This window comes from Anser anser (genome assembly GCF_964211835.1).
Source record: "Anser anser genome assembly, chromosome: 14".
Taxonomy (NCBI): Eukaryota; Metazoa; Chordata; class Aves; order Anseriformes; family Anatidae; genus Anser; species Anser anser.
The window spans coordinates 175,338-193,907 of record NC_139735.1 but is presented as its reverse complement, the minus strand read 5'-3'; the positions used below and the strand labels follow the sequence as shown (position 1 = coordinate 193,907).

The 18,570-nt window shown below is 44.2% G+C and overlaps 1 protein-coding gene and 2 long non-coding RNA genes across 4 annotated transcripts; 1 reads left to right on the top strand and 2 right to left on the bottom strand.

Annotated features, from left to right (window-relative positions):
- Window positions 1-789: 789 nt before the first annotated feature.
- Window positions 790-3,901, bottom strand: LOC310881238. Its single transcript, XR_014572258.1, has 4 exons — window positions 3,615-3,901; window positions 3,366-3,428; window positions 2,956-3,028; window positions 790-2,093 (listed from the first exon to the last, which is right to left on the bottom strand). It is a non-coding gene; the product is annotated as an uncharacterized lncRNA (long non-coding RNA).
- A 76-nt stretch (window positions 3,902-3,977) lies between these two features.
- LOC310881236 (C-terminal-binding protein 2-like) lies at window positions 3,978-14,847 on the top strand. 2 transcript variants are annotated; one of them, XM_083798286.1, is made up of 9 exons: window positions 3,978-4,353; window positions 4,896-5,050; window positions 5,142-5,286; window positions 7,540-7,746; window positions 8,364-8,578; window positions 9,359-9,489; window positions 9,624-9,751; window positions 10,339-10,459; window positions 11,435-14,847. In XM_083798286.1, exons 1-9 carry the CDS (start codon window positions 4,305-4,307, stop codon window positions 11,604-11,606), a joined length of 1,323 nt encoding a protein of 440 aa, XP_083654412.1. In that variant the 5' UTR covers window positions 3,978-4,304; the 3' UTR covers window positions 11,607-14,847. The 2 variants fall into 2 exon arrangements, with proteins under 2 accessions (XP_083654412.1, XP_083654413.1); XM_083798287.1 differs by lacking the exon at window positions 3,978-4,353 and adding an exon at window positions 4,487-4,636.
- Window positions 10,974-18,565, bottom strand: LOC310881239. The gene is made up of 2 exons (XR_014572259.1): window positions 18,466-18,565; window positions 10,974-11,328 (listed from the first exon to the last, which is right to left on the bottom strand). It is a non-coding gene; the product is annotated as an uncharacterized lncRNA (long non-coding RNA).
- Between the last annotated feature and the right edge of the window lie 5 nt (window positions 18,566-18,570).

The following is an 18,570-nucleotide window of genomic DNA, read 5'->3' as shown; positions in this document are numbered from 1 at the left end:
TCTCTGCTTGATGAACATACGTATATATGAGTTCCTGTACTGGAGTCTATATCACACTTAACACCCTGGGGAAAAAAATCCCATCATGCAGCCCTAAGAAGGCTCAGGAACACTAGATATTCTACTGTACTCTGCAGTTCTTGTTTGTGACATCTCTCAGGAAAGACCCGTCTTAATTCCCTTCTCCTAGGAGTGAGATGTGCTGGAAAAGCAGTTGGCTGCACTGAATTTTGACCGTGGTCCCCAAGTAGTGCTGCAGGAGTGCCACCTGGTGGGTCTTTTCCCCACAGGGTGTCCAGAAGCCCTGGACAGCAGCAGGGGAAAGCCAGCTCTGTCAGTCACCTCAGCCCTTATAAACAAGTGTGCCCGGAGTGCTGTGTAGAAAATACTGCTAGGGACAGTACTGTGTTAATCACTGTTTCTCTCTTCCTAGTGTACACGATCTTCAGACTCTCTTGCTCTCAGATAGGTTTTGCTAGATACGAACTCATAAATAATCTGATAAGAGATGATAAATTAATATGGACCCATCTTCTGAGAATTATAGCCCTCAGAAGTATTACTCCTTAGGGCAGGAGAAAGTTAAAACATACATAACTGGTAGATTACAATTTGGTTTATTCTGGCACCTAACTTTGGTTTAGTGGAGGACTTGTTAGTGTTAGGTCAGAGGTTGAACTAGGTGATCTTGGAGGTCTTTTCCAACCTAGATGATTCTGCGATTCTAACAGAATTTGAAAAAGCAACATTCCCTCCCCCACCCTGTCTACCATCACCACCCATATTTAATTTCTTTTTTTTATTTGTCAAGAGCTCTGTGGCAACATGTTAGCTGTAAAACAGAACATACAAGCTCATTGTGTATGATACAATTAACATTAGTGTTTCTTTATCTTGGTAATTTTCTAATTTGAGGGGTAAGAAAGCTTAGTCTGATCTTTCTTATTAGATACAGTCTCGGAGACCATGCCAAACTTTTGGAGTGGCAGAAAGACACAGGATAGAGTTCCACCTAGTCCTTGTCTGTCTCTGAAAACAGCCACTCTCAGCTGCAGCACAGGAGGCTGGAAAAACATCCCAAAAATAGAATTTGAACAGACTTCCCTTACAGATAGCTGCTTTCACTAACCTCATCTGCTGGCTGGTGCTATTTAAATATACGTACAGATAATTGTTTCAGACTTGTCATCCCCACCACAAAGAATCTAAACAGATATGCCAACAATCCAATTACGCTGAGCCAGTACTCAAAAAAAATTTGTTTTTGTGGTTTAATAGCCACAGGTTGGGAAGACCATGTCAATAACGGCTTAACAGACATGATAGAGAAATTAGTATTTTTCCAGTTCTCACTGTTGATCCTTATAGAAGCAGTTGTTGGAGACTTATTTGCTGGGCATACCTGATCCTGGCTACTGATGGGCTGAGAAATCATTTTAGATATCCAATAGCATCTGCATGCCTAGCTTTTTTAATTGCCACAGGAAAGAAGGTCCAGTTCTCATACACTTCAGTCTGCTCCAGTTCCTTATTTTACCAGTGAGAAGTGACAACTAACAACAAAATCCACAGCAGTGTTTAGTAGTAAAAAGAAACACGGGCAGTCCTGTCTGAAGCAGGAGAGCTGAGCTCAACTGATGACATACACTACCTTGCAGGCTTTAGACAAGACAACCTGAAAGCTGGCTTAGTCTTTATTGAAGAAAGCCTGTTCTTTTCCCTAAGCAGCTATGGTACTGTTTTATTTGAGGCTTTATGCTCAGCCAGTGTCCCACAGAGGCAGCACTGAGATTTTTTAAACAGACTTCCTAATTTGTCCTAGCCCTGTCAGTAGAACAAGGAAGGTTCTCTTTCTTTCACCATCACAGTCTAGTTGTCTTCAGGGAAGAAAACTTTGCTCTGGAAGGCAGAACTCTCTTAAGCAGCTTCCACTCCAGCTATTGCTTTGGTGCTCACAGTTTCACGAGGCGAGTGATCTGGTCCTGCTTCCTTCACTACAAAGTCTATGACTTGCTTGTGGTGTGGAATTTCAGCAACTCTGCTTTGAAGTCCTAATGTTGCATTGGACAATAGCTCTGGGGTTCACAGAGTTCCTGGTGAATGGAAGGAAAATGCATTATGTCAAGTGGTTATTACTGTGGGATGCTGGGCAGACAAAACTAGATAGTGTATCATGTAAGCCAGTATGTTCTCAGTGTGGCCAGAATCATTGTTTATCCATGCCAGCACTTACAGGGGATACAGGGACCATAGTCTAGTGGCTGAAACAACTAGGAGTCCAGCACTCCATGAGTATCTTTATCTATGTTAGCTTATACAGGGAGATGGGAAGAAAGCAATGCTAACTTTACATAAACAGTGATCACACAGACTATTTGGGAGGAAGGTCTTCAGAGTTTCACAGAACTGCCTATTATATGTTCTCATGAACTCAGTAATGGCAAAACCCAAACTAAAACCTAATCAAATATTAAGAACAAACAACAAAACAGAGATCATAATGCAACTGTATTAAGTCCTTCTGGGTCCTCTAACTCAAAAGAATATTACAGAGATGGGAGAGGTACAAAGCAGGGGTGATCAAAGTACAAAATGGTTTCCCAGCATGGAAGAGGTGAATACACAGAGGTTCTTCAGTCAAGAAGAAATGACTAAGGAAGATCTGACATAGGTCTATAAACCCCTGAGTGCCTTGAAATGGAAAACTACAGTCTCTGTATAGACACTGTAGAAACCAAATTTTCTCTGGGGAAGACAGCCATTAGCCCCCAGAAGCACTACCTTACTCAACAGCCTGCTCTTACAAAATCATCTAATACCCCAATCGCTCTACCTCGCATAATTTTGCTTCATCTTTAAGTGTCTTCATCCGCACCCCTTTTGCCTCCTCAGCCCCTCGACCACCACAACTTACCCAGCTCCCTCATCTTGATATATCTATCCCCTTATACTCACAGGGATAGTGGCAGTCAAGGATGTAGAACTTATCAATCAGGCTTTGAAATTGCCCAGAGAGCAGAGCAGCCACCTATAAAATACACAACGGACAGTTTTATAGAGTTTTAACAGTAAGAAAAGAAAGAATAGGTGGGACACGGCCAAGATGGAAAACTCTGGTTGCACAGCAGGAACCATCTGTGAAGGGGCCACCTCACTAGGTTTAACACAAGTGCACCCATGACTTTAGCCAAGGTCTTAAAACAGCAGAGAGAGAAGGCATGACACAGGCCTTACTAAACTTTTCAATAAAACAGTGAAGCATATTAGTAAGGAAGGCAGAGAAGTAATAGGGCAGCATGTTTGCGTATGGCAAGAAAAACACACAATCTCACAGATGATGGACAGGAGGAAAGACCACCACTCACAGCCTCTGGTGTGATGAAGTGCAGATCTTGGTGTTTTTCTGTCACTATTGGCAGTGCATATACCTGAAGAAAGAGTAGTACCAACTTAGAACAGCAGTTATTGTGAGACTCCGTCCTCCTTAGAGTTTCGCATGGCTTAGCATTTGTGCCCAGAGCAGCTTTTCCCACCCCCCTCCCAAAAGAGCTGTAAAGGTGTAGGCAAGCACACAGCTTGCGATTGGTTGAAATCACTCTCGTCGTGCTTATTACCCCTTCTGGTGACAGGTATTCGTAAACAGCTCGCTATGTTTACAAGCCCTTCATGCGCCCCGCCCTCCTTTTGGCTGTTTCCTCACGGGTGGTACACGAGCCCCTTCGTCCAGCAACGAGGAGCTGCCCGCCCGAAGGCCCTCACACGCCGGTTCCGTGACACCGACTGCCCAGCGTGCGAGGCAGCCCCGGAGAGCGCGGGCCGGGAGCCCGGCGGGCGGCGGGGCGGGGCGGGGCGGGCGGCGCGCTGGGCCCTGGGCCCTGCCGCGCGGTCCCTGGCCGCTGGCGGCCCGCGGCAGGGCGGCGCCTTCCGCCCGGCGGGGCTCGCGGCTCGGCGGCTGCGCGGGCGGGGCAGGCCGCGGCGCTGGTGCCCGGCCGGCCGGCGGACACTGCTCCCGCAGGGCCCGTGCGGCCCGCCATGGCCGGGGAGGAGGAGTAGCGCCGGGGCGCGGCCCGGGCCGGGGGCGAAGGGCCTCGCTCGCTGCCGCGCCGCGGGGGTTCGTGGGACGGCCCGCGGAGGGGCGCGGCGGCAGCGGCCGGAAGCGGAAGCGAGCGGCGCTGCGGCTGCGAGGCCTCCACGGCTGCGGGGCCGCGGGGCCGCGGCCCGGCCCTTCCGCTTTGCCGCGGGAGCCGGCGGCGAGCAGCGGCGCGTTCCTCCGCGGCGCTGAGCGGCGCGACCCGGCTCGGCTCATGGACCGGCACAAAGTGAAGCGGCAGCGGCTGGACCGGATCTGCGAAGGTGAGGCGGGGCGGGCGGTCCCGGCGCCCGGCGGCAGCGCGGCCTTGTGCGGCGGGGCCCCGGGCCCGGCTGCGGCGCTCCCTGCCGGGAGCCGCGCGCTCCGCGCCGCTGAGGCGGAGGCAGCGCCAGCGCCTCGCGGGGGCTGACCGCGGGGGCACCGCCAGTGCGCGGGTTCTTCCGCACGCCTCGGAAGGAAGCGGAATTGGTGCCTGGGAATGTGAGGCGCGAGGAGGCAGTAGGCCCGAACGGACTTCATTCTTAGTTTCGGGAGTCTAGAGCAAGCGTATGTGCTTACGAGGTCTCCTCCGTTACCTTATTCTCTATCAGACTTTTTTTTAATGTTGAAGTAGGAATGGCAGAGGGCTTCCCCCCCTCCCCTAGGTTCACTTCCCTGTTGGTTTCCTGTTTATTTCTTTTGCTTTAAGTAATCCCTTCATAAATACTGTAGAGTTCCAGAAGAACTAGTGATTTATTGGACTAGCAAATGAGGGCTCCAGATTTCTTGTCTTTCATACAATTGTTTCTGTTGACTTTCTTTATAGGCATACGGCCTCCTCTTGTGAATGGCCCAATGCCAGCACGGCCACTGGTTGCGCTCCTGGATGGAAGAGATTGCACTGTGGAGATGCCCATCCTGAAGGATGTTGCTACAGTGGCATTTTGCGACGCTCAGTCAACTCAGGAAATCCATGAAAAGGTGGGGAAGAAAATATACAAGCGTTTGGGCATAGAGCTCTGTCTCTTTGAGTAACAAAGTAGAGATTGATTTGGACTGCTTTTTGTTGTAGGTACTGAATGAGGCAGTAGGAGCTCTGATGTATCACACCATTACGCTATCTCGTCAGGATCTGGAGAAATTCAAAGCCCTCAGGGTCATTGTGCGTATTGGCAGTGGCTATGACAATGTTGACATCAAATCTGCTGCAGAATTAGGTATGGTGACACCATTAGGGTTATGATGTGATCAGAACTGAATGAGAAGTAGAACACTGCACATGTTTTTCTGTCTATAACTGAGTGCTTTAGAAACCTTTATGTAAAAAAAATTTTGAATTGCTTAGTAGGAGGCATCTTCAGGAAGCAGAGAAATATCTGAGCTGGTAGGTGGCCTGAAAGGAAGATTCTCAGTTCTCAAATTACTCTGCTATAGATATCAGACCCTTTGCTATTGTCTAAGGTTCAGAAAGCTATATATGATGTCTAGATAACCTCTCTTTAGTGAGGCAGTTTTGGGTTGTTTGTGGGGAAACAACTGAGCAAACTGACATCTGAAAGCAGCCTGTAACGGGTAAACTCACTGCAAATGCTTGATTAGTGATTTATTTTTCTGTTTGTTTTTTTATATATGGGTACTGCTTCGGTATCTTATGGATCCCTGTAGAAGTTTAGGCATGTGAAGGATCTCTGGATCAGGTGACACAAAGCTGCTATTCATTATTAAACATATGGCAGTGAGGCTTTTAGACTCTAGTCTCCTTAAGGAGGTGGATCAGCTAAGAACCCCATGCCTTCTTTTTTAAGGTTGTGTCAGTTATTTGAAACCTGACTTAATACAAATCAGATTAAGCTTAAACCAAGTGCAAGTATTTATATATAAAATTGTAATAGGCAATACAATTTCAAGACCTGTAAGAACAGATGAACTGCAAACAAATGAAGAATGCATGTTTGTCTAGATTCCCAAGAATTCCTGGCAAGGTCTTTGGCTCTTATTCAGCCATTACACTTTCTGGCTGGACAATTAATGATTATTTCTGTGCTTTTAGTCAGACCCTTTAATTCATTCCAAAGTACAGTACTGTTCCTTGTATGTTCTGAATCCCCAAACTGGTGCAAAGGGCTGTTGTGTGATTGTGTCTTCTTACACTTGAGCATCATATTGCATGTAAACACAAATTTGTGCCTACTTACGTAAGAGATGAATGTATCTGGTTTGTCTGAAGTTGAATGAGATGTTAACTAGTGAGATGATAAGAAGTTAGGTTTTCCTGTTTGCCTTTTTCATCTTCTCCAAATCATCTGTGTGGCATTATGACACAGTTGTAAATGATTCGATAGAGAAAAGGTATTGGATATCTGGGATTGTGCGGGGCCGTTGATGTAGTTCACTTGAGAGGAAAGTGTGATCTGAATTTAGTTCAATGTCTCCTATGTAATAGGCTTACAAAAGAGCGATGTAGTGCTGAATTTTGTGTCCTCAATCATTACCTATATTTTATTTCTATTTTTTAGATAGATGATGGAATTTGAGGAGGAAAATTTTGCTTGGTTTGACAAGCATTACGTTTCAGAGTCCCTTTTTTTTTTAATTTAGCTATTTTTATTTCTTGGCTGCTAAAAATAACATGAAAAAAATCTCTTCTGAAGTGGTGCTTACCCCTGTTCAGGAGCAATAGATTGTTGAAGGATAGCAGCAGGGAAGTGATATGCTGCCTGCCTCTCCTCTCCTCTTTTTTTTTGTTGTTGTTGTTTTGTTTTGTAGTTTTGTTTTTATTTTGGATAGGCAGTTCAGGAATGACCAGATATTGCTGAAGTGCTCTGGCATCTTTTCTTTTTCTGGCAGTAATTTGTGCTTCAAACACCTTAACTCTGCTGGCATTAGTAATTTACCTGATAGTTCTAGCCTTGGTTTTATGGTCTCTTGTGGCTGTGTATTATTCTAGAGTGGGAGTGTTATGTGTTGTTATTTTTAAATGTAACTTCAAACTCGTGTGGTTTCTCTCTGCATTTAATGAGGTAGTTACTTAGTGTTGCTCATGGGGAAGCTGTTAGTTGAGTGAGCATCTGGACTGTGAAGCATGAAAGCACAACCATCTGTCTTCTTAATTCTTCTACAATCTGTCAGTTAATCTGTCAGGAGTATCTCTGAAATGAGTGCATCTTTTTCAGTGCAGACCTTCTAAAACAGTAGGTTTCTTTTGTCACTTGTGTGATCCAGTTTTCGCATTTCAGCTAATTTTTTTCTTGTGAGGATGTCAATCAAATAGATATTTGTAAGGAAGGAGTGGAATTTCCTTGGGGTTAAAAAGCTGACTGATAGTAGAATCAGCTTCTGAAATGAATCCTGTGTTTCTTGGCAGTAGTTCTGGAGCACTGAATTACGTTTCAGCATTTATGCCTAAAGAGCTGAATTTTGGTTTAGTGTTGTGATGCTAAAAATCTCGTATGAACTCTGTGGCTTTGTAGGTATTGCAGTTTGCAACATCCCTTCCTCCTCAGTAGAGGAGACTGCTGATTCTACCCTCTGCCACATCTTGAACCTCTATCGCCGTGTTACTTGGCTACATCAAGCTATGCGGGAGGGGAACCGAGCTTCAAGTGTGGAGCAGATTCGAGAGGTGGCTGGAGGCGCTGTGCGTATCCGTGGGGAGACTTTGGGCATCATTGGACTAGGTAAGTGATGGGAATCGTTAGACTGAAAAGCAAACTGTGAATGTTTTTGGGAACCTAAGAGTCACAGACTGGAGAATAAAAAAAAGGATAATTTTACAGCTGTTCATTATGAAACACACTGACTGATAAGAAATGCTAGTGCCTTACTCAGTGCAGCTGAACATCTTCAAGAGTTGAGTATATATCATGGGATTGGGGATTTTTTTCCTTACTCAGATGGTTGGATGAATTGGAACAGACAGCTATTCTCAGTGACTGCTTCCCTGTGTGCTAGGCTCTGTATCAGTAACAAAGCTGCCTGAAAGCTACCAATTCCTTCTCCAAGTTCTTGTGATCAGACTATTGCTGCCTCTGAAACAGGGTACAGATTTGGTTTGAAAAACAGCTTATTTTAGGGTAAGCTCTGTCTATTGCATGGGGAATGACTAGAATTAGTCGAATGACATCAGCACTGAATAGCCTCCTCTAGATTGCTGTGGCAATCCTAGGAATGTCCAGGGCTGCAGTACCTTGGGCTTGGCAGTAAACTCCAGTGTAGGCTCCCAGTCTACCCCAGTATCTTGTTTTAAAAGTTTGTTTTACCTTTCCTTGATGATTGTGGGTTTTCTTTTGTGAAGGCCGAGTTGGACAGGCAGTGGCTCTGCGAGCCAAGTCCTTTGGCTTCAACGTGATTTTCTATGATCCCTATCTGCCGGATGGAGTGGAGCGATCCTTGGGTTTACAACGAGTAGGAACCCTGCAGGATCTACTAATGCACAGCGATTGCATCACATTGCACTGCAGCCTGAATGAACATAACCATCACCTCATCAATGACTTCACTATTAAACAGGTGCAGCAGGAGCTTGATTTCCCCCACAGAGCACTGTGGAAATGAATGCAAACAGAAACTGCTGCTTTCACAGAGGCTGAGAGCGTGTGAATCCTGCTGCCTCTGCTGTGTGCCTCCTGCTGCCTTCGGAGGAGGCTGGGAGCATGTGGATCTGGGTGCCTGTGCTTTGTGCTTATAGAATTTCTTGTTAAGAGAAAAATAGGATTGGCTCTTTTCGCCAAGTAATTTCACTTATTAAGAATGTTTTAGGTGATTAAATAATTTAAAATTACCTTTAAAATGCATAACTGGCTATGCTGGTTAGAGCCAGATCTGGTGTGGATGGAACTATGCAAGCTTCTTTACACAGCTCTGCCAAAGTCTTTCTGTCCAAGCCCACTGCAAAGCCAGTCTCGGGCTCTACTCCACTAGTCTGAATGCTTTTCAGTGCTTTCATGAGAGACATCTGGACACCATAGTCCAGTTTTGTGTAGCTGCATACTTGATTCATGTCCTCTTTCTTCTTTAAATTAGTAGGATGAATATGGAGTGCAAAATTTGAGAGTTCCACTTTTGCCCTTGTTGTATTGTGGTTTTCTTTGTTCAGTTTTAAAGCAAATTTCTCAAGCATTGCTTGCAGGCATTTCCCCTGTGGTTAGCTTTGCAGTGAGAGCACTCCTAGTTCGTCCAGGCCTCATCTAATCACTGCAGGCTCCTGTTCATTTCCAGTAGAGTTCCCAAGATTCACTTTGTTCCCCTGGGAAGTCTTTATCAACCCACTTAATATTTTTCTTCTTTCAGATGCGCCAGGGCTGCTTCTTAGTGAACACAGCCCGGGGAGGGCTGGTTGATGAGAAAGCCTTAGCTCAAGCCTTGAAAGAGGGGAGAATCAGAGGAACAGCATTGGATGTACATGAATCTGAGCCTTTCAGGTATCACTGCACCTGCATGCCTGTTACGTTACTCAAGCACTAGATGATTCTTTCTTGTTTAAGTTATGTTGATACCTGAGAGGACAGATGGAGTTATCACTTCGGGAGAGAAAAAACTGGTTTTTTCCCCACAGCTTTGCTCAGGGACCCTTAAAAGATGCACCCAATGTGATCTGCACCCCACACACTGCCTGGTACAGTGAGCAAGCTTCCATTGAGTCCAGAGAAGATGCAGCTAAAGAGATCCGCAGAGCTATTACAGGTAATGAGGAAGACTGTGTGTTCTGCAGCTGCTGCTGGATTAGGATTCCTTTGTTAGTTCACTGCAAGGATTACGGATTTGGAACTGCTGATTGTTCTTAGACTCAGTAACTGGTTTCTGGAACTGCAGTGTAAGTTGGTAATTGTCCCTCTGCCTTTTGAGAATGTAGTAACTAATGCTGGAATGGCACTTTCTCTCCTTGGGAAGGCGTTGAAACTCTTATTGAGTTTCACTGAAACTACATCTTCTAAATCCTTTGCAGTAATTCCTTTTGACAGTTACTCCGTACACCTTTTTCTGGAGTAGCACATGTTGTCTCTTGGGAAAGGTGAGCCATGGTGATTGCAGTTTACATGGCCAGTGATTTCCCCAAGATCACAGAAGTGGGAAGGAAGGATCAGTTTCCTGTGTTCTTCAGAGACCAGTTGTTCAGAGGAGTCTCCCCTGTCCAGTGTTATCCCGTGGAATTAGAGTGCTGAGTGTTTCCTTTTTACTTTCATTCGTAAATACTGCTAGGGATGAGCACCTTCTATTTGTCTCGTTTTTCTGTTCTGTTTTGTTTTCTGTCATTCTTGGTGCTCCTGCAGGTCACATACCTGATGCTTTGAGGAACTGTGTTAATAAGGAGTATTTGCTGTTAGCAGCGCAGTGGTCCACTATTGATCCTGCAAGTGTCCACCCAGAACTCAATGGAGCTGCAGCATACAGGTGAGATATGTAGGTTATTGCTTCCAAGCCTATTTTCGTGCTGAAATAGGCCAACGTTCCTCTTTGGGTTTGAGAACTACTTGTACCTGCAAGCAGATGTGTTTCTGTTCCTATGTACTCTTTAAATGAGCAATTTCCAGAAACTTAACTGCAGCACTACTGAAACCATACTAAGATTTAGCATTTGCCTGGTTACGTTTTGTTCAAACTGAATATTGGTTAATTTTTCCAAATCCTTGCAAGACCTGCCCAAGAAATCTTTTGATATAACAAAGCCTCCTGGGTGCCTGAAAAGAGAACTGGATCTTAACATTTAGAAGGTGCACATATCACTATGTCTGTATAAACAAAGCACAGTTCTTATCAGTAGCTCAGATGAGGACTCTCAGAAAGACATTGTCCGGTAAATTTGGGCAGTGGCCTAAGTAAGGGTGTATTTTGGGTTGTTACAGACCTGCTGAATGATTGTGGATAGGTTCAGATACATTTATCGAGAAGGCATGGGGAGGCAGTATGGAAGTAAATAGTTTATTAGCAATTTGTATCTCTCTACTATTCTTTATCTTATTTCTTAGCTAAACTAAGAAAACAGCCTTACTTTTCTATCTTGGATCCCAGTGAAGGATAGCTGGTAGCTTGTACTCTTCCTGCTGATGGGGAGGGAATTTCCAGCTCTTCAGGATATCTTCATGCTGTGCCTCATGCTGTTTCCCACAGGATATAAACTTTGTACTTGCCTTCCAAATGCTTAGCATGTGACCTGAAACTGTCTCTGCCTGTCTGAGAACAGGTGTCATTTGGTAATAGGATGTAACTGCAACTCTTCAGCTCTGGAGACTTTTCCTGTGTTCTGTCTTGGAGCAGTTCCCCTAGAAAAAGGGATTTGTATTCAGCAGGTGCCTAAGGGCACAGCTCCTTTTCTCTTGCAAAACTCTGTTGGACCAAACATGTAATTTCTGTTTCTGTTGGTTTCAGGTTTCCTCCAGGAGTAGTGGGAGTAGCCACCCCTGGGCTACCAGAACCACCAGTAGTGGAAGGGATTGTAGCTCATGGAATCCCTTCTGTTTCCCTCTCTGCACCACGTACCCCTTCCCCAGGAGAGACGAGTAAACTGGATGCAGATAGAGAGATTCCTGCTGACCAGTAGCAGCATCTCTCTCTCCTTTCCTCTGTCAGCAGAAAAAAATAGGAGGACATCTCCTCCTAGGACCTTCTTTAACACCATACAGAGACTGTTTCCTGTTCATATAGGACAGGAGGATGCATTTCATTACTGGCAAACTTTAGCTCTTGCCTTTATTTTATAACCCTTTTAGTTATTATCTCTCAGTGAATCTTTCTCCTTCTCTGGGGCAGGGCAGCAGTGACCTTGCCTCCCCTTGGAAATACTTGGTTTAACCAGTGATTTTTCCTATATGTCTGCCTCGATCATCTGTGACAGGGAACTGTCTTTAGTGCACTTGAAAATGGGAGAGGTAGAGCTGCCTGATCAGGAAAGGCCCTCAGTGCTCCTAATACCAGACACCAATGCACATTTTTCAGTTGTGACTTGTAGCAGCTTACGTTCCATTTGACTGAACCTCTCAAAGAATAGGCATGGGATATATCAGAAAAAGATTAGGAAATTGGAGAAGTGACTCTTGTCTGTATTACGCTGTTGGCAGAATGCAGCCTCAGCTCTGTGCATTGTTTTAATCAAGGTTTTCTGTGAGAACAGACAGCGCAGGCACTGCTTGTTCTTGACCGTAAGTTTTCTCTATGCAGTAGTAGGTGCAAACGTAAAAGTGACAGTCTCGAAGTCAGTCTTATAAATCATTTGGAATGGATTAAAAAGTCACCAACTGTGTTCTGGTGGCCACTGTGTTTGCGAGGCTTCAGAATAATTCACTGTGGAGTCTGCGTACCTCAGAGAAGGCAAGAGAACGCAGAAATAGGAAAAACTTGCACTGGGAGACAGCAAGTAGCAATAATTTGCAGCTGCAATTGCTGGTTCCTCGCACACACGTACCTCAGTCTAATGGCGCTGTTTATTCACAAGGTATGTTATGTTAAAATTCTAAGCTTTGTACTACAGAATTTTGTAGGCATAACTGCATCAACTAGAAGTAACATACCAGTGCTGCTGACCCTTGTCTCTGCTCATGGAAAACACAGCTTTTAAGGCTTGACCAAATTACTCTAGTTGGTGTAGCTCTGCTAGCATATACTGCATCTTCAATAGTGGGTAGAGTAAAACGGAGCTTTTTAGCCTTGTGATACTAAAGGAGAAAAGAGAATACAATTAGCTTATCACCTGAAGCCAAGGCAGAGTTGTTACTCTGAAGCCTTTTCCAATTTCTCTGTCCCAAATGATTGAGTATGAATCAATTCTTTGAGGGGAGAGGAGTCTTCAGCAAAACGGGTTCCACAGGAGATTTTCCTTAATTCTAAATTTTCCTTTAAATTTCATCTTGTTACACTTCAGTTATAGCCTTTCCATGCACAAGATGTAACAATCCGTGATTGATTTATTTCTGTTGTGTGGGTACATTAAAGTAGGTGCTATACAGGAGGCATATATGGTGTGGTTTTGTCTGCCTCCCTTGATTCCTCCCTCTTCTGTGTGTCTGTGACTGGGAGCTGAATAGCTGGGAACAGACTGCAAAAACACCTTGAGGAGTGGATGAAATTATCTGCTTAGGCTGTTTACAATTTGAGAAGCTGAACAAAGCTTTCAGAGTCGCAAAGGTTTCAGGCTTTTTCCAGGTTTTAAGTTATTCTCCAGTACTGCATTTGTGTAATTGCTAACTAGTGATATGGTGAAGTGATATATTCCTCTCTACACGTCTGCCTGCACTCTGTCCCCAACCTCCAAAATACACAAACAACAGAAAAAAACTCTTGGCAATTCAAGAAAGAAAACGAGGCAAGAAGTAAACTTCAGGTGTTTTCTTACAGATTTTACACTTTAGCATTAGTGAAATTCTAGTTCTCTACTGCTGAGTGTCTTTTTTGATAAGGTATTTATGTTAATGAAGATTCTCGACTTCCATTTTTCATGGATGATGCTCATTCTACTTAAAATTCATATACCTCCTTGGCTGCTCAGGTTTACCAGGTCAGACTGGGACTGGTGGTAGGCACAAGTTACAGGAGTTTTTTTGAGGAAAAGCTTGGAGTTCAGAAGCATTTCAATTTGAGCTGTACCTAAAATAACCAGCAGCCCTTTTTTGATTTCTTAATTTCTAGAAAACTTAAATTTTACAAGCTATTAGCTCAGAAAACTGTTATTCTGACGGGCAGGTGGAGAGAAGTTTCAGTCAGGACTGACAGCTGATCCTTCTGTCTGTTACTGCATTAGGGAAGCAGTCTGTCCATAACTACTGTTTCCTTATTTTCTGCTGAAAATTCCTGTCCTGCTTAGAGGTTCAGGTCTGCAGATTATTTTGTGGTAAGGGGCTTCTAGTTACGAGCTTCATGAATGCAGGGGATCAGAGTACATTCATCTTCTCTCTTCTAAAGCACAATGCAAGGTACATTTTTGAAAGGCAGCAGGTCATTTTTTTTTAACTGCAGTGGTCTCTGAAGATCAGTCAAGTAGCTCTGAGCAGAGGAAGAGTGGAAAGACACAAAGAGTTTCTCAATTCTTATATTTGGTGACTAGTAAGAGTAGGAGTAAGAAACTGATGCGTAAGAAATACTTTGTTATGGGTACTGAGGAATCGAAGCTGACAGCACTGATGATAGTGACAGTTCTTTTCAACACCATGTAGACTTGTGATGGGATATAAGGCAACTTTCCCCTTGATGAAAGCCTCAGCAGAAAATGATGAGATAAAACTGAACAGAACCTTGACTACGATCTCAAAGAAGGGCTCTCTGTGCCTGTAGAGTTACTCTGCGTATATGTCATTTGTACCCCTGCTTTATAGACAACCTATCATCACCAGACCAAGGCTGTTCTGAACAGATAGCTCAGAGGAAAAAATTACTAATACTGAAGTACACTGTGGTCTTCTCCATCTTGTGAGTGCCAGTCCCTTTCAATAGCACCCTCTCCTGCGTGATACACAGCTGCTGACTCGCAGCTCCTCCTCCCAATCTTAGTACAGTACATAGAAGTGGAAGGATTTGATTTTCTTATTTTTTCCCCTCTTAAAATGCCTTCCTTCAGGACTAGTGCAAAGCTTTAATCCCAAAGAACAGAGGTTTCCCAGGGTGAGGCAGGAGTGCCCTAGCTGCACTAACCTGCTTACAGGAGGTGCTCATACTGTTCCAAGGTACATTCTTGTTTGTCAGGGTCACTGCTGCTGACCAGCTTTTTTATAGAGGACTCAGAGTTTCAGAAATATATTTTTGTAGACAATAACTAAACTGTGAAACATTGAAATAAAGCATGTAAACAAAAACTGATAGCACTGTCCTCTGTACAGATGTTATTCTCACTTCAGTTCTCTCCTGACTCGTTAGAAAATGTTTGATTACTTCTTGAATATATTTTAATAAAGTTCTCCGAAGAACATGGCTGCTGTCTGTGGAAGGGGTGGCCTGAGATGCAGCGTATATTGAAGGGGAGGGTGTGTAAAAAAAAAAAACAAACAAATGAAACTGTACAGGTGTGTGTCTGCATCAGTCACACTTTTCTCACAATAAATGGGCTGGATCTTGCACACAGTCACTTCCTATGTCAGCCATGCTAGCCACTAATTTCCTTTGGATTCTGGACAGTTGACCACCAACAAAGACTGGAGGTAACAGAAGAAGCAGACATTTGGTGGTTAAGGGATAACTTTGGATGTAGCCCAGTGTTTACTTAAGTGAATTTTCTCAAGTTGAAATTGTGGTAACTGGTTTTGTAGGCTTCCAAGTCTGTAGTTTGTATGTACATGTTAACAGCAGTAGCTGGTTTTACCCTTTTACCTCTGAAATTAATATATGATACAACCCATGAAACAATTTTCTACTATGAAGTCAGTGCCACAGAATTAGCAACAGAAAAATGACTAGGTATTTCTATAGTTGAGAATATAAATTTAACTGAAGTTTGATGGCCTATGCTCCCTGTATCAATTATTAATGAAAGTCTGGAAAACCATTCCTTTGCTTGGAGGACAGTGTGGAGTTCTGATGCCTGTAATGTTTGTGTTTGCATGATTACTGGCCTTTGAACATTAACAAAAGACAAAGCACTAAAACGCTGGGACTCTTTAAGAGTTGTTGTTAACTGTTATAGTTCAACACCGAGCCCAGGGATGTATCCCTCAGACTAGATGACCTGTCCTCTCATTCAGTATCAAGCATTCTCATGAAGAGTATTAAAATAAAACACATAGGCAGCATAGGGCAGAGAATCTGTTTTGCAATTATGTTAACTACAAAAATCCTATGCAAATGAGTGCAAATTTTAGTTGGTTACTAAGAATGAACTTCTTAAAGAGATGGGATTATCTGGCTGATGTCAACAAAGTAGACTCAGTACGTTGCTTGTGCATTTTTGAGTTATTTTGTAGAGTTTAATACTTCAAAGACAACTGAAGAAAAAATGTATACTTACTGAAGCAAAAATAATGTTACTAGATCTCTGAGGATGGAAAAATAATTAACAAGGTATTTGTAAAGTTGTTGAGAACGCATGTAGTCATTTTTCACCCTCAAAAAAGGTACACTTGTTGACAGCTTGAATTTTTCCAGCATGGTGTATTAAGCCAACAGAGATGCCTTTTTCAACTGGATTTAACACATACTTACACTGAGTATTCTTCCTTGCGTAAGCATTTATGCAGTCATGCTTAAATTTTTACTTTGGTTAGGTAAGACTATTTTGAAATTCCTTATCTGAATTATGTCATCCAGATTCACAGTTACTTAACTACTTTTTATAACTTGTCTAGTTTTCCGTACAGTGTTCCTCTTCTCTGTTTGATTCCTTCTATCAATCAGTATTATCTTAGGCTATTATGAAAGAAAATAAAGGTTAAAAAAAATAATATGTACATACACACATAAGGTTTGGGGTTTTTTTGGCCTTCATTACTGAAGGGAGGAATTCTGAAATGAAGTAAAAGCAGGCCATTTAAACAGACCTACTCATGAAAACTTCACCTTGGATTCCATCTGCCACAGGATTCCTTTGAATCTATTTTTAAAACAGCTTCCTTAGAGTTCAAGAATTTCTGCCTTAGAGTTCAAGAATTACTTGTAAAGGGAAAAATATAAAGGCTTGTGCAACTTCTTGCTGCTTTCTGGTGTATTAAGAATCTGGTAATGTGTACTTTTATAGAATTATAAAGAACACACAATAAGATTAACTTGAAATTCTTTTACTACAGGCACAAGTAGTCTTTAATGGAAGCTTGTGGTTTTTTTTTTGTTTTTTTTTTTTCTTTTTTGGGGGGGGCAAGTTATTACGTTGAACAGAATCATAGAATCATTAAGGTTGGAAAAGACCTTCAAGATCATCTGGTCCATCGCCGTACTAGCAATGTCACGCACTAAACCATGTCCCTAAGCACCAAGTCCAACCTTTCCTTAAACACCCCCAGGGATGGTGATGCCACCACCTCTCTGGGCAACCCGTTCCAATGACTTCTCTCTGAGAAGAAATGTCTCCTAATTTCCAACCTAAACTGCACCCCTGGTGCAACTCGAGGCCGTTTCCTCTAGTCCTGTCACTAGTTATCTGTGAGAAGAGGCTGACCCCCAGCTCCCCACACCTTCCTTTCAGGTAGTTGTAGAGGGTAATAAGGTCTCCCCTGAGCCTCCTCCTCCCCAGACTAAACAACCCCAGTTCCTTCAGCCGCTCGCTCCTCACAGGACTTGTGTCCCAGGCCCTTCACCAGCTTCAGAGCCCTTCTCTGAACACGTTCCAGGGCCTTGATGTCCTTCTTGTAGTGAGGGGCCCAAAGCTGAACACAGCACTCAAGGTGCAGCCTCACCAGAGCAGAGTACAGGGGGACGATCACCTCCCTGCTGGCTGCACTATTCCTGATACAGACCAGGATGCCATTGGTCTTCTTGGCCACGTGGGCACACCGCTGGCTTGTGTTCAGGCGAGCATCAGTCTGCACCCCCAGATCCTTTTCCTCTGCACACCTTTCAAGCCACTCTGCCCCAAGGCTGTAATGCTACAGGGGGTTGTTGTGGCCAAAGTGCAGGACCTGGCACTGAGTGATGTTGAATAGGTATGTATTTCATGAGTTATCTCAGAAATTCCTACGGGCAGATACAGCTTCCAAAAAAATGTCTTCTCAGCTTCTCTAGATTTAATAATGTGTCTTGGAACCTGACCCGTATTTTATCTGCATCCCGCATGGTGACTAAAATAATAAATAATAAAAAGTACAGATAATGGGATGAAATGAAGAAATAGACTTCTGAGGACAGGCACATAATACAAACTTGAACTCAGCATCTTACCCACGTCCCAGTAAACTGTATCTCTGTAACCAGAAACTAACAAAGATAAAACAGTCATCTGAAAACAACCTGACGCAGTTATTTGGAATACATGTAGGTAAAAGCAAACAACTTGCCTTTCCTGATGATTCAGTGTCAAGTTAACTGTGACTCTCCCAGAGTGAGGAAACAGTAAGGACAAGAAAAAATGTCCTCAAGATCATTGTTCTGATACTGAGCAAAGCGCCTACTCCTCACTGCAGTCTGAGTGCTGTTGGGTGCACGAGCAGAAAGCCGTGAAGTGCCCATCTCTAGGTGTAGCACTCTACGTCTGTTGTGGTTGAGGATGTTGGAAAGGACAAGGGCTGGGGCTCCGCACCATTCTACGTGCGGACTGTTCAAGCGTATCGGCTAATCCTGGCAGCAGCATCCCCGTAACGCAATGATGTGAAACGGTACTCGCCGCCTGCCAAGCGCCGTTTGAAATCCGCCACATCCCGCGGCGACGGGCCCGGGCTAGCGCCGCCGCCATTCCTCCGCGGCCAGCTCACGCCCACCTGGCGCGCTCCAAACTGCCGCTCGGACCCCGCAGCCACGGCTGTCACCACGCTGCTTTTTAAACGCGCGTTTACCTCCAGCTTTAGGTAACGACTCCCGAGCTGCCGCCGCCCCAGACCGCGAGCCTCGGGCCTCCCGGCAGCGGCGCCGGAGCCAGGCGGGGCGGCGCGGGGCACTGT